At 40.2% G+C, this 14,246-nt stretch overlaps 2 protein-coding genes across 2 annotated transcripts in view; one reads left to right on the top strand and one right to left on the bottom strand.

Annotated features, from left to right (window-relative positions):
- arhgef19 (Rho guanine nucleotide exchange factor (GEF) 19) overlaps positions 1-1,032 on the top strand; it is a 31,542-nt gene extending 30,510 nt beyond the window's left edge. Inside the window, exons 12-14 of the mRNA XM_039011495.1 lie at positions 39-118; positions 352-456; positions 706-1,032. Of these exons, the coding sequence (XP_038867423.1) occupies positions 39-118; positions 352-456; positions 706-863 (343 nt within the window). The 3' untranslated portion in view covers positions 864-1,032. The remainder of the gene's footprint in view (positions 1-38; positions 119-351; positions 457-705) is intronic.
- An 8,677-nt stretch (positions 1,033-9,709) lies between these two features.
- On the bottom strand, positions 9,710-13,462 carry LOC120061586. The gene is made up of 3 exons (XM_039011494.1): positions 13,285-13,462; positions 10,231-10,330; positions 9,710-9,883 (listed from the first exon to the last, which is right to left on the bottom strand). Exons 1-3 carry the CDS (start codon positions 13,377-13,379, stop codon positions 9,710-9,712), a joined length of 369 nt encoding a protein of 122 aa, XP_038867422.1. The 5' UTR covers positions 13,380-13,462.
- Between the last annotated feature and the right edge of the window lie 784 nt (positions 13,463-14,246).

Genomic DNA, 14,246 nt, shown 5'->3' with positions numbered 1-14,246 from the left:
GAACTGACAGCCTCTACGTGGGTTTTGTTTCTTCCCAGGAGTGGGAAACAAAGATGGATCACAGCCATGTTCCCCTCTGATCCTTTGGAAGATATTGAGCAGGCCACTGAGAATGATGGTAAGTAGCTGCTTTATCAATAGTCTGGATCATAAGCAGTCACATCTTGCAGTGCTGAATAAGTATTTCAATGACTTATAAACCAACTTCAGTCATGTCACTGAGCTTCTGTTGTTTCATTTACTGTAACTTGGAAAATATTGCATTACGTTTTAAAATATTTTTTAAATTGATTTTAACAGAAGTACAGCCTTTTCAGTAATTTATAAACATTTGGTTGTTTCTCCTCTCAGATCTTTCCCAAGTTCAATGCATCAAGAGTTACCAGGCCCAAGAGCATGACGAGCTTACATTGGAGAAGGCTGATATTCTTCAAGCCAAGACCATTACAAGTGACGGTGAGAAACTCCCTTTGGCAAGCTCACATTAAACTCTATCATCATAAGTATAAACTTTAAACAGCAACTTCAGTAAAATAAAAACCCTTTACATTTTCTCCTTTACCCTAAAAGTAGTTCATAGCAGTTTTCTATCATGTGTAAAACCCAAAGCTTGAGTCTTAAACCACCACAAATAGACCACACAAGTGATAATGTCACTGGGTGTGTTTTTGTTTGCTGAGGTTGTTGTGTATTGTGTATCCACAGGCTGGGTGGAGGGCATTCGGCTGTCAGACGGGGAGCGGGGCTGGTTCCCCAAAACCAACGTGGAGGAGATCACAAGTCGCAGTGCGCGTCTCCGCAACCTCAGAGAAAACATCCGCATTAAGTGTGTCACACAGAAACTGGAAGAGGAACTCTTTTAAGTGTCCTTTCCATCCTGCAGCTTTTCATTTACACTTGTAATGTCCAATCAAACAGGGCAGCAACTCTCAACCCGTATCCATTAGACCCAGCTTTTATGCAAATCAAATCATATCAATGTTTATTTGTCACGTGCGCCGAATACAACAGGTGTAGACCTTACAGTGAAATGCTTACTTACAGGCTCTAACCAATAGTGCGGAAAAAAAGGTGTGTGTGTGTGTGTGTGTGTGTGTGTGTGTGTGTGTGTGTGTGTGTGTGTGTGTGTGTGTGTGTGTGTGTGTGTGTGTGTGTGTGTGTGTGTGTGTGTGTGTGTGTGTGTGTGTGTGTGTGTGTGTGTGTGTGTGTGTGTAAGTAAAGAAATAAAACAGCAGTAAAAATACATTTGAAAATAAGAGTAGCAAGGCTATATACAGACACCGGTTAGTCAGGCTTATTGAGGTAGTATGTACATGTAGGTATCGTTAAAGTGACTATGCATATATGATGAACAGAGAGTAGCAGTAGCGTAAAGGAGGGGTTGGTAACACCAGTTAAACAACAGCAGTTTCAGATGATCTGGATGTGGGAGTTTTATTTAGTCTGCAGGTGCTCAGAAGGACAGTATTTTTGGCATAGCTCAAGCATAAGCAATATTCTTAAAAAATATGGTTATCCAGCTGCATAGCAGTAATTTTCTTTCACTCATGCTTGCTATGACTGCATATACAGTACAACTACTGTAACACAACTACGGGAATACTGTATCAGAAACCAAGCATTTTTCTTTGCCCCCAAACACTGTAATCGGAATAAACATAATTTCAGACATCACTTTGTACAAAACATTAAGAACTACAGTGTTTGTACATCTTCCCTGTCTTTTGACTTTCACTGTTAGTTACACCCTATTGACAATAAGAGTTGTTTACGCGTAGACAAAAATTAAGATAGTAGCACATTATATTATTGACTAACCACTACTACCATCTACATGCAGATGTTCACCATTCCAGTGACACATTAAATATTTTTTAAATATAGTTTAAAAAAAAGTTGTTAGTACTAATTTAAATGTTTGCTGTTGTGTATTTCTTTATCCTCCTATAGCTGGTTATTCTCTATGGAGATAATGATGTACATTTACATAGTGTAGATGTACTTGTTTAAATGAGTAATGGCTAATTTACTATTATGACTGTAATTTATGAGGGCCAGGGTCTGCTAAAAATATGCCATACCATTTTAACAAATCTTAGAACTTATAGTAGAGAAATATAAATAACAAAAGACTAATAATACATGCGCTACTTGAGATTTCTGGTTGTGAACACAATACTTTAAATGTTTTACCCCTGAAATAAATGCACATACTTTTCAGTGTTTTATATGACCACTGCTGAAATTGTTTCATATAATAATATGTAGGTGAAGCCTGAATGTTTGTGACCATGACATAAAGTTTGAGTTACTTGTACTGTACATATAAGTATTGTACATAATAAGAACACAACTTTTTATTGAGTCTGTACATTTCAAGAACAATCATAACAGAAAATATGGAAAAGGTCATGAACAGCACTAGATTTTCTATTTTGGTTCACAGAGATTCTACGAAAAATATTGTACAATCAGTTCACAAAAAATCAACTCCCTATTTAGCCTATTCATTGCTATTACAGTCACTAGTGAAGCAGAGTACTATAGACAGTAGCCTACAGTAGAAGAATGTTCACCAGAATCTCTTAATTTCATTGGACCAGACTGAATAATATATACATATACAGTGCCTTCAGAAAGTATTCACACCCTTGACTTTTTCCACATTTTGTTGTGTTACAGCCTGAATTTAAAATAAATTCAATTGAGATTTTGTGTCACTGGCCTAAACACAATACCCCATAATGACAAAGTGGAATTATGTTTTATAATGTTTTGAAAATTCATTCAAAATGAAGAGCTGAAATGTCTTGAGTCAATAAGGATTCAATGACTTTAAAACACAGATTCAAACACAGACAAGGGAGGTTTTCCAATGCCTCACAAAGAAGTCCACCTATTGATAGATGGGTAAAAAAAGCAGACATTGAATATCCCTTTCAGCATGGTGAAGTTATTAACCCTCTAGAGAGTTAAGACTCTAAACCCTGTCTAAGCTGGGGTAAGGGAGGTTCTACGAAGCTAACTTATGGAATTGTTTTAAGATGGTCATACCAAGGATCATTACAGTATTTGATTTAGAATTTTAAGACCCCTTAAGGTATAAAAAAAAAAAAAAAAAAAAAAATTATTAGATGAAACATTGACTTTGGTGTTACTGTTATTAGCCCATAGAAACGCATTGAATAACAGATTCACTACATGTAAAAAAATATATATATATAAAATGGAAGTTTGTTCTTTAAGTGTCTGCCCTATATCTGAGAGATATAAGAAAGCTCAGGAAACAATTGGTACCGGGGACCTTCAGAGGAGGCTTGTGGGCGTCCTACAGAGGGGTCATATTAGTGTGTAGACCAAACTGTTCGGACGCTGCAGACAGAAGTTTGCAGAACAGGCTGTACCGACTTCAGACGAGTCCTGTGAAGCTTGTGGGGATTGTAGAGTAAAATGGAGAACATCATCAGGAGAGTCATCTTTCATAATAGTTTGTAGGCCTAACCTTTCGGACGCTTTAGACCTTTTCTCGAGAAGACAGATTTTCCGGATGTCTTATGGTCTGACAAACACCGCTCTAGCTCTGCCACCTTTTCCCGCATATGCGGAAGGGCGATATTGGCAGATACAGTGGATTGAGACAAAGCCCTAGCTTAAACAAACGGATTTTGATGTTCATTTTTTATTATGTTAATTTGATTTCCACAGGGCCACGTAAATTGTAGGAGAAGGGTTAATTACACTTTGGATGGTATATCAATACAAAGATACAGGTATCCTTCCTAAGTCAATCAATCAAATGTATTTATAAAGCCCTTCTTATATCAGCTGATGTCAAAGTGCTGGACAGAAACCCAGCCTAAAACCCCAAACAGCAAGCAATGCAGGTGTAGAAGTCAGTTGCCAGAGAGGAAGGAAACCACACAGGGATTTCAGCATGAGGCCAATGGTGACTTTAAAACAGTTAGAGTTTAATGGCTGTGATGGGAGAAAACTGAGAATGGATCAACAACATTGTAGTTACTCCACAATACTAACCTAAATGACCGAGTGAAAAGAAAGAAGCCTGTATAGAATAAACATATTTTTGCAATAAGGCACTAAAATAAAATTGCAAAACATTTGGCAAAGAAATGTATTTTAAGTCCTGAATACAAAGTGTTATATTTGGGCCAAATTCAACACATCACTAAGTACCACTCTTCATATTTTCAAGCATGGTGGTGGCTGCATCATGTTATTGGGTGTGCTTGTCATCAGCAAGGACTAGGGAGTTTTTTAAGATAAAAATACATGGAATTGGGCTAAGCACAGGCAAAATCCTAGAGGAAAACTCCAACAAACACTGGGAGACAAATTCACCTTTCAGCAGGACAATAACCTAAAAGATAAGGCCAAATATACACTGGAGTTGCTTACCAAGATGACATTGAATGTTCCTTAGTGGCCTAGTTACAATTTTGACTAATTGGCTTGAAAATCTATGGCAATACTTGAAAATGGCTGTCTAGCAATGATCAACAACCACTTTGACAGAGCTTAATTTAAAAAAAATTATAATAATACAATCCATGTGTCGAAACGCTTAGAGACTTACCCAGAGAGACTCACAGCTGTAACAGCTGCCAAAGGTGATTCCAACATGTATTGACTCAGGGGTGTGAATGCTTATGTAAATTAGATATTTCTGTATTTAATTTCCAGTAAATTGGCAAACATTTCTAAAAACATGTTTTCACTGTAATTATGAGCTATTTTATGTAGATCGGTGAGGAAAAAATATATGTTTAATCAATTTTGAATTCAGGCTATAACACAACAAAATGTGGAATAAGTCAAGGGGTATGAATACTTTCTAAAGGACCTGTATACATGATATCCACAAATATAGTGTCTATTGATGAAAAGAGGCATGAGTCTTCTATTTTGTGAGGCCATTGGTCAGTTAGTCTCATTAATGTGCAATTATCATTGGTTCCTGGGACTCCTTTCTGCTCCTCTGTTTTTTTGGCATGAGGGGTGGAGCCGGGTGGTTTGAGGTAGCTTGGAGGTTTTTTTCCGGCTATAGAGAAAAGAAATAAACACTACTGAGTCGTTTTGCAACTACTTTTTGGGACTTGTCTCTAATTTGCTTTTTTCTGTAAAAAACGTTCAAGACAAAGATAACTTATTTTTAACATCCTGCATCTTCACAAAATAGATGTACATGTATGGCTCAATTGGAATCAATAGACACAGGCAAAAGGCTAGCCACACAGTTTTCCCAATCTGTTTGTTTTGTTCCATTTTAATGGGACTGTAATGGTACTTTACCTGTTGTAGCTGGAAGATCCAGTTCTGATATTCTTCAGGACAGGTGCAAGATACCTGCAGCGGCTCAATCAGTTCACCTGAGCCACACAATATACAATAGAAGTACAGTGCTCTTCACCAATACGTACAGCAACACTTGATACAGTGGAATTGATACAGATCTCTTTGCAGTTTGGAGGGTCAATTTACAGTCAATTTCCCTCATTATACAAACATGTTAGAGCAGTATGACATTATGTCTGTTTTGTATATAACCTGCTAACTCGAACTCCAGCCTCCCAGGTAATGCTGACCTCTCCACTGCTGTGATGCTTTTCCGAGGCAATCTACCCTAAAGTGTTATGAAATACAGGTTGAAGTGCCATTTGTCTTGAATTGAAAAAGGTTAGTATTGGATCACCTCTATATTTTACAACATCTTCTAAACTGTACATCATAGTATATCACACCAACATCTACTCTATAGCGACAATTGGCAAACTTGGTAAGGTCACCAGGTTCATACTGTAGGAGTTCCAGTGAAATTGTTTCCTAGAGAACATAATTTCACTGTACCTCATATATGACACTGAGGCTCTTGTTATCCACAGAGAGCAGGAGGACATCTTGAGGGAAGAGTACCATAAGTTGCTGATGGAGTCCCTGCAAGAATGGATGAACATTATCACACTGTTTATTTGATCTGAAGTCCACTATTATAATTAGCATTAGCATTATAATATTAGCATAATCAAGTATTATTATTAAGCCTATGATCATTATTGTTTGATTAGCATATTTATTAGCATTAGCATTATTTATATTTTTGGTCTTTATGGAGCAGATACTAGTGATGAAGTATTGGACTAGTGTAGGATTATTTTCTGAGTAGTTGTTACCTTTGCATGGCATGTATACAATGTGTTGAATCTGTTTTAGAACATACCTGTGTGTTTACCTAATTCTGGAAATATGTCATTAATTATTTACCTGGGATTTAATGATCTGTTATTTGATTGACCAATGCATTAATTGTATTGTAATAGCTTTATTGAAACAGGAAGTGACAGACAGTTTCTGAGTTTTGGCTAATGGTATTCAATTGGGTCTCCCTAAATAGTAATCTGTCTCGTTGCTTAAAGGAGGTCATCCATCCAAATGTATGCGGCCCCTAAAGTTACACTGGTGGCAGCAGTGGTGCTGTTTTTGATGGAATTGTGATTTTTGTTCTATCTCTGGACATTGTGGATAGCTAGACTCACCTACCTAGCTTACCACTTGCATAAAAAACTATTGAGATCTTTAGCAGATGTTGAGCTTTTTTGCTGGAGATAAGAGGGATTTCAGATTTTTGGGATAATTTTGCCACCATTTCCACATAGTTTTGCCTTTTTCATTCCAGTACAACACGCATGCCTATTTGAATCGTTTAGCATGTCTAACATGACAGCTATCAAGCTATCAAGACCAATTAAAATGGACTTTAGAATACTGGTGAGTACACAGGTACTCAGTGCGGGTTGTGTACCTGTCTCTGTGTGTTGATGATGTGGACCATGGATATGTATACAGGCTGGCCCATGTGCTGGATGGGGGCCCCTTCCCACTGCTGAATTGGGGCTTGCAGTAAATACGTTTTCAGTTCCTCTTTCTTCCAGATCTCATCGCAGGGTACCTACAGTAAGTGACAACAGAAACGTACCTTCATATTTGGAGAGTTTCGCCTAAGATTATTATTTGCAACAAATGTCCTTTCATGATGATGCATTTAGCTCATTAGTGTAATATATAGTTGAAGTCGGAAGTTTACATACACCTTAGCCAAATACATTTAAACTCAGTTTTTCACAATTCCTGACATTTAATCCATGTAAAGATTTCCTGTCAGGATCACCACTTTATTTTAAGAATGTGAAATGTCAGAATAATAGTAGAGAGAATGATTTATTTCAGCTTTTATTTCTTTCATCACATTCCCAGTGTGTCAGAAGTTTACATACACTCAATTAGTATTTGGTAGCATTGCCTTTCAATTGTTGAACTTGGGTCAAACGTTTCTGGTAGCCTTTCACAAGCTTCCCACAATACTTTCGGGGAATTTTGGTGACAGAGCTGGTGTAACTGAGTCAGGTTTGTAGGCCTCCTTGCTCGCACACGCTTTTTCAGTTCTGCCCACAAATTGCTATATGATTGATGTCAGGGCTCTGTGATGGCCACTCCAATACCTTGACTTTGTTGTCCTTAAGCCATTTTGCCACAACTTTAGAAGTTTGCTTGGGGTCATTGTCCGTTGGGAAGACCCATTTGCGACCAAGCTTTAACTTCCTGACTGATGTCTTGAGATGATGCTTCAATATATCCACATCATTTTCCTACCTCATGATGCCATCTATTTTGTGAAGTGCACCAGTCCCTCCTGCAGCAAAGCACCCCCACAACATGATGCTGCCACCCCCGTGCTTCACGGTTGGGATGGTGTTCTTCGGCTTGCAATCCTCCCCCTTTTTCCTCCAAACATAACGATGATCATTATGACCAAACAGTTCTATTTTTGTTTCATCAGACCAGACGGGACATTTCTCCAAAAAGTACAATCTTTGTCCCCATGTGCAGTTACAGACCGTAGTCTGGCTTTTTTATGGCGGATTTGGAGCAGTGGCTTCTTCCTTGCTGAGCGGCCTTTCAGGTTATGTCGATAAAGGACTCGTTTGGATGTGGATATAGATACTTTTGTACCTGTTTCCTCCAGCATCTTCACAAGGTCCTTTGCTATTGTTCTGGGATTGATTTGCGCTTTTCGCACCAAAGTACGTTCATCTCTAGGACACAGAACGCGTCTCCTTCCTGAGCGATATGACGGCTCCGTGGTCCCATGGTGTTTATACGGCAGGTAGCCTAGTGGTTCGAGTGTTGGACTAGTAACCAAAAGGTTGCAAGATCGAATCCCCGAGCTGACAAGGTAAAAATCTGTCTTTCTGCCCCTGAACAAGGCAGTTAACGCACTGTTCCTAGGCCGTCATTGAAAATAAGAATTTGACAGAAAGCGTCTCCTTCCTGAGCGATATGACGGCTGCGTGGTCCCATGGTATTTATACTTGCGTACAGATGAAAATGGTATCTTCAGGCGTTTGGAAATTGCTCCCAAGGATGAACCAGACTTGTGGAGGTCTTGGCTGATTTCTTTTGATTTTCCCATGATGTCAAGCAAAGTTTGAAGTAAGGCCTTGAAATACATCCACAGGTACACCTCCAATTGACTCAAACAATGTTAATTAGCCTATCAGAAACTTCTAAAGCCATGATATAATTTTCTGGAATTTTCCAAGCTGTTTAAAGGCACAGTCAATTTAGTGTATGTAAACTTCTGACCCACTGGAATTGTGATACAGTGAATTATAAGTGAAAAAATCTGTCTGTAAATAATTGTTGTGTCATGCACAAAGTAGATGTCCTAACCGACTTGCCAAAACTATAGTTTGTTTTAACAAGAAATTTGTGGAGTGGTTGAAAAATGATTTTTAATGACTCCAACCTAAGTGTATGTAAACTTCCGACTTCAACTGTATGTTATATGTGCTATTCATATGTGATATTAGATGTTCAAGTTGTGATCAAGCAAAGTGAACCTCACAATTGTTCAGACAGTTTAACATTTTGCAATGACATCTGTTTAGGATCTGTAATTTACTGTATAAGGGGGTGGTTCTTATGTTGATTGAATTACCAGGTAAGACAGTGCACAGTGGGAGGGGCTTAGCAGTTGGCTCATGGATTTGTATTTCCTCTTCTCCATGTGGTGTATCCATTTGTTCATCTCTGCTGCACTGGCACAGGTGAATACTTTGGAGTCCACCATTGGACCTAGAATGGGGAGGGAGATGGTAGCCGTGTTACAATACAATAATTAAACCATTAACTGTTGGCTTCGCGTCATACCTATGACCGTAGCACAGCCGTGATAAACCACAATAAATCATATACCCTTGTCTATTAATGCTTTAATGAACTCACTGCATAATCATAATAGAACTCACCACTGATCTGGAACATGGTTTGCGAGTTGGAGGCTAGTGAGGTGGCTTGGAAAGACAGTCCAGAGAGAGGCAGCATGCCCTGAGAAAGAAGAAGCAACACATTGACTAGCTGGCCTTAGGTGAACGCATTTTACATTCAAGTTAAATGTTCAACATGCATCTGCACAGTGTCGTTACAGTATTTCCCCATTTGTAAAGGAATCAACCTCATAGATAAAGTCATGGTGAGAGTGGTCCAGAGATAGGATCAACAAGTGGAAGGAGAAAAGCACCAGATAGTGTTCACGTGTCTCCTATAGGAACATAAACAAACACATGAAAAGAACATCAATATAGCAGTACTAGAGTCGGGACATAGACAGTGAGTGATGATTGATCTCTACAGTCTATCTGAGCATGGTGTACTGCGATGTTACCTGTGTGTAGCTGTTGTGGAGAGACACCAGGGAGGAGTGCACTATCTCTCCATACATGTGTGTAGGTTGGCCCTCCCAATCACGGATGGGCTGGTTGTAGATTCTGTGGTGTAGCTCCTCTCTGCTCCTGCCCCATAGCACAACCTAGGGGAATGGAATAGAATACTTCACCTGTCTCATTTAAAATGAGATGTAGTGAGGAGTTTACATTAGTATACACATTAGTATACATGAGTATCTCTTTATCATTAATGTGATATAACAACTTTGACATAAAATAGTATGTTGATGCACCATTGACACCATGCATTCACACTTGCAAGTGCCAATATGTGCACTCGAAGGGTGTGACCCACTGTTGTTTCCTGTGTGATAAGTGCATGGCAGAACCTTTTCAATTTCTGTATCTTAGTGTCATAATCATACAGATGGCCACTCTCTCTCGCTCTCTCTCTCACACACACAGACACACACTTTCATCCTCCACTGACCTCCTGGTTGAGGTGTCTCACTGAAGGGTAGCGAGAGGGTGGACCGTCTTTTCCATTCCTCACAGAGAGCTGAAGCCTGCTCTCTCCTAGACTCCATATCCTGAAACATTAATCATATACAGTGCCTTCGGAAAGTATTCAGACCCCTTGACTTTTTCCAAATTTTGTTACGTTACAGCCTTATTCTAAAATTGATTAAGTCGTTTTTTCCCCTCATCAATCTACACACAATACCCCATAATAACAAAGCTAAAACAGGTTTTATTAGAAATGTTTGCAAAAAAAAACAAATATTACATTTACATAAGTATTCAGACCCTTTACTCAGTACTTTGTTGAAGCACCTTTGGCAGCGATTACAGCATCGAGTCTTCTTGGGTATGACGCTACAAGCTTGGCACACCCGTGGATCTCTCTGTACTTTGCTCTGTTCTTCTGTGCCTCGATCCTGACTAGTCTCCCAGTCCCTGCCTCTGAAAAATATCCTCAGAGCATGATGCTGCCCCACCATGCTTCACCGTAGGGATGGTGCCAGGTTTCCTCCAGACGTGACGCTTGGCATTCAGGGCAAAGAGTTCAATCTTGGTTTCATCAGACCAGAGAATCTTGTTTCTCATGGTCTGAGAATCTTAAGGTGCCTTTCGGCAAACTCCAATCAGGCTGTCATGTGGCTTCTGTCTGGCCACTCTAACATAAAGGCCTGATTGGTGGAGTGCTGCAGAGATGGTTGTCCTTCTGGAAGTTTTTCCTATCTCCACAGACGAACTCTGGAGCTCTGTCAGAGTGACCATCGGGTTCTTGATCACCTCCCTGACCAAGGCGCTTCTCCCCCCGATTGCTCAGTTTGGCCGGGCGGACAGCTGTAGGAAGAGTCTTGGTTGTTTCAAAATTCTTCCATTTAAAAATGATGGATGCCACTGTGTTATTGGGGACCTTCAATGTTGCAGATATTTTTTGGTGCCCTTGCCCACATCTGTGCCTCGACACAATCCAGTCTCAGAGCTCTACGGACAATTCCTTCGACCTAATGACTTGGTTTTTGCTCTGACATGCACTGTCAACTGTGGAACCTTATATATACAGTTGTGTGCCTTTCCAAATCATGTCCAATCAATTGAATTTACCACAGGTGGACTCCAATCAAGCTGTAGAAACATCTCAAGGATGATCAATGGAAACAGGATGCACCTGAGCTCATTTTCTAGTCTCATAGTAAAGGGTCTGAATACTTACGTAAATAAGGTATTTCATTTTTATTTCTTTATTTATACATTTGATAAAAACATTTTTTTTTACTGTTTTCGCTTAGTCATTATGGGGTATTGTGTGTAGATTGCTGAGGATTTTTTAAAGTCCATTTTAGAATAAGGCTGTAATGTAACAAAATGTGGGAAAAGTCAAGGGGTCTGAATACTTTCCGAAGGCACTGTATATCAGCAGTCAACTCCATATCACATTAACCACAAAACCTTCTCACAAAGATGTAAACATCTCCCATTTATCCCACACTACTGTAACATCTCACAGAACTGTAGACCAATTTGCCCACCTCATTTACGAGCCAGCCATCTTGCCTGAGCCCCCTTCACCCAACAGTGTCCAGACATAAGCAGATTAAAGTACGGAGCAGACACCCACCATCTGAACCCCTCACATAAAGACCTGTTGCCCACATTCACCCATTTATCTGGTAGTAATACAGCAGCTACACACCCCTAAACCATTCCCTATGTGTGTCAACAGTTCTGTCACATCTGTGTTTGTGCTTGAGTGTCTGTCTCTGTGTGTATGCGTGTGTATGCACTGTTTGAATGCAGTGTGTGTGAACCTATTTGTGTGTGTGTGTGTGTGTGTGTGTGTGTGTGTGTGTGTGTGTGTGTGTGTGTGTGTGTGTGTGTGTGTGTGTGTGTGTGTGTGTGTGTGTGTGTGTGTGTGTGTGTGTGTGTGTGTATATATATATATATATATACATACATTCATAAGTGTGTCAATGTGTGTGTGCGGACAAGCATCCTCGCGCGTGTGCACAGTATGTGTTGCTTGTGGCTGATCCCTTGTCTTCTCACAGTTTGGGCACGTGAAGTCTGTGAGCTGCTATTGTGATTAGCTTCTCGTTTCCCCCACTCCCCACATGACGGGTTTTAGAGACCTGGCCAGTGTTAGACCAGACTGGACAGGAGGGAGAGACGAGCGGTAGCATTGTCTGCTAATTAGGGAGACAATATCACCGGCCGCTCATGTCCTAATCACATCAGTGCCGCTTCAGTGAGGATCCGTACGTTTATGTCTATTAAAACTTTTATGTCTCCAAACTAGCGTTCCAACTCTGTATGTGCTTTTGTGTGTAAATGAAAATTACACAGATGCATTATGTTTCATTGTTCGATAAAATATGCCCTCAAATGTCATTGTTTCTTTCTCAAGGAACTGAAGTTCTGAAGTGGTTGAAACTGCTAGCACACTTGTCAATGTGTGCTCTGTTTTCACCACTTACCCCAAGGCAAAGCGACACCACTTCCTCTCAATACCTCATCAACCAAACACACCTCGTTCTTTTTACCAAAACCCAACAATAGGTACTATTTAATAGTATAGTTTCAAACTTTCTTACAAAGCCAAGAGGCTCAGTATTTTACTGCTTGTTTTATCTAGATTCAGAGAAGTTGATATTGTGAAGCGTATCTATTCGGTTGTGACCATGCTTGATAGTCTTAGATGCTGTCATGTGTCATCAACATATTTAAAATCTCCACAGTCATTACATTTACGTCATTTAGCAGATGTTCTTATCCAGAGAGACCTTGCTCAAGGGCCCATGGACAGATTGTTCACTTAGTCGGCTCAGGGATTCAAACCAGCGACCTTTCGGTTACTGGCCCAACACTCTTAACCTCTCTTTACCGCTAGGCTACCTGCCGCTTATGTTTCCGAGTCAAATTAAAATGTGATTGTGAGGTTGTAAAAAGCCGAATGGCAGTCTATCAAACTCAAACAGACCACTACCATAAGGGATTGATAGGGTTCATGGTCTTCTGTTAACAAAATAAGACTCACCCTGAGTTGTCAATCTCCAGGAGCTCGATCTCATCAGGGCCCACATCGTCAATCCCGGAATGCGCTCCTCTCTGAGTCACACTACAGCATCCCATGACCAGGTAGCACTCTCCTCTCTCAGCCTATTCCAGTCCAGCGAGACACAGAACTCTTTCCTTCACCCTCAGTTCCTAGTACACTAACTATACTGTACCATCTGTCTCCGTCTGCATTCATCCCCACAGCTTCTGCACAGCGCTAAGACCAGACGGAGGATATGTAGAGAGAGGGAGGGGGGAAGGAGAGGAAAAGAGGACCGGCACAGTGCAGAGGGAAGGGAGGGCTATGTCGCTTAACTTCTCAGTTCTCCATTTCTTCTAAAACACAATATCACTATCCCTGAAATATCAAGAAAAAGGTGGCAAAGCTTCTGAGATGAGTTGAGTCAAGAAGCAAAAATCTGTGAGCAGCGTCACAGTGCACTCACTCTTCCTTCCTGTCAGTTTGCACGCAGAGAGCTATGCAACTTCCTCAGTGGCCTTTTCACTTTGACAGTGTCACAGAGCAAATTTGAGTTCTTCCGAAGCCTGTCTGCTTTCCCTTTGGAGAATCATGCAGATGAAGCAATTGATGGCAGAGCCATTGAGAAACAAGAGCCGCTGTTGACCATTGTTGAAATAATCCTCCTGTTTACATATGCAGTGCTTAATAAGTACAGAGGCATGATAATTATGTGTTTCACAGCTGAAAGACAAAGGGCTGCAGTCATAACAACAAGCCACAGCTTCAACACAGTTGTGTGGTGTGTTGTAGTTGTTGTTTGTACAGTTGGATTGGTGTGGGCAATTCCACAATAACAGAGTGATGCTGAGACACAGATTTTCCACTTTAAAAAGTATATGGACACCCCTTCAAACTAGTGGATTCCTCCATTTCAGCCACACCCATTACTGCAGGTGTATAAAATCGAACACACAGCCATC

The sequence above is a fragment of the Salvelinus namaycush genome, chromosome 16 (genome assembly GCF_016432855.1).
Source record: "Salvelinus namaycush isolate Seneca chromosome 16, SaNama_1.0, whole genome shotgun sequence".
NCBI classification, from domain to species: Eukaryota; Metazoa; Chordata; class Actinopteri; order Salmoniformes; family Salmonidae; genus Salvelinus; species Salvelinus namaycush.
This window is presented reverse-complemented; position numbering and strand designations above follow the sequence as displayed.

What these genes read in the sequence shown, in the direction of transcription:
- LOC120061586 (XM_039011494.1), bottom strand. Translation starts at nt 13,379, where the DNA reads ATGGGATGCTGTAGTGTGACTCAGAGAGGAGCGCATTCCGGGATTGAC. An exon ending in CTGGAGATTGACAACTCAGG is followed by an intron (nt 10,331 to 13,284) that starts GTGAGTCTTATT and finishes TTAATGTTTCAG; the next exon opens with GATATGGAGTCTAGGAGAGA. An exon ending in TGAGACACCTCAACCAGGAG is followed by an intron (nt 9,884 to 10,230) that starts GTCAGTGGAGGA and finishes CCATTCCCCTAG; the next exon opens with GTTGTGCTATGGGGCAGGAG.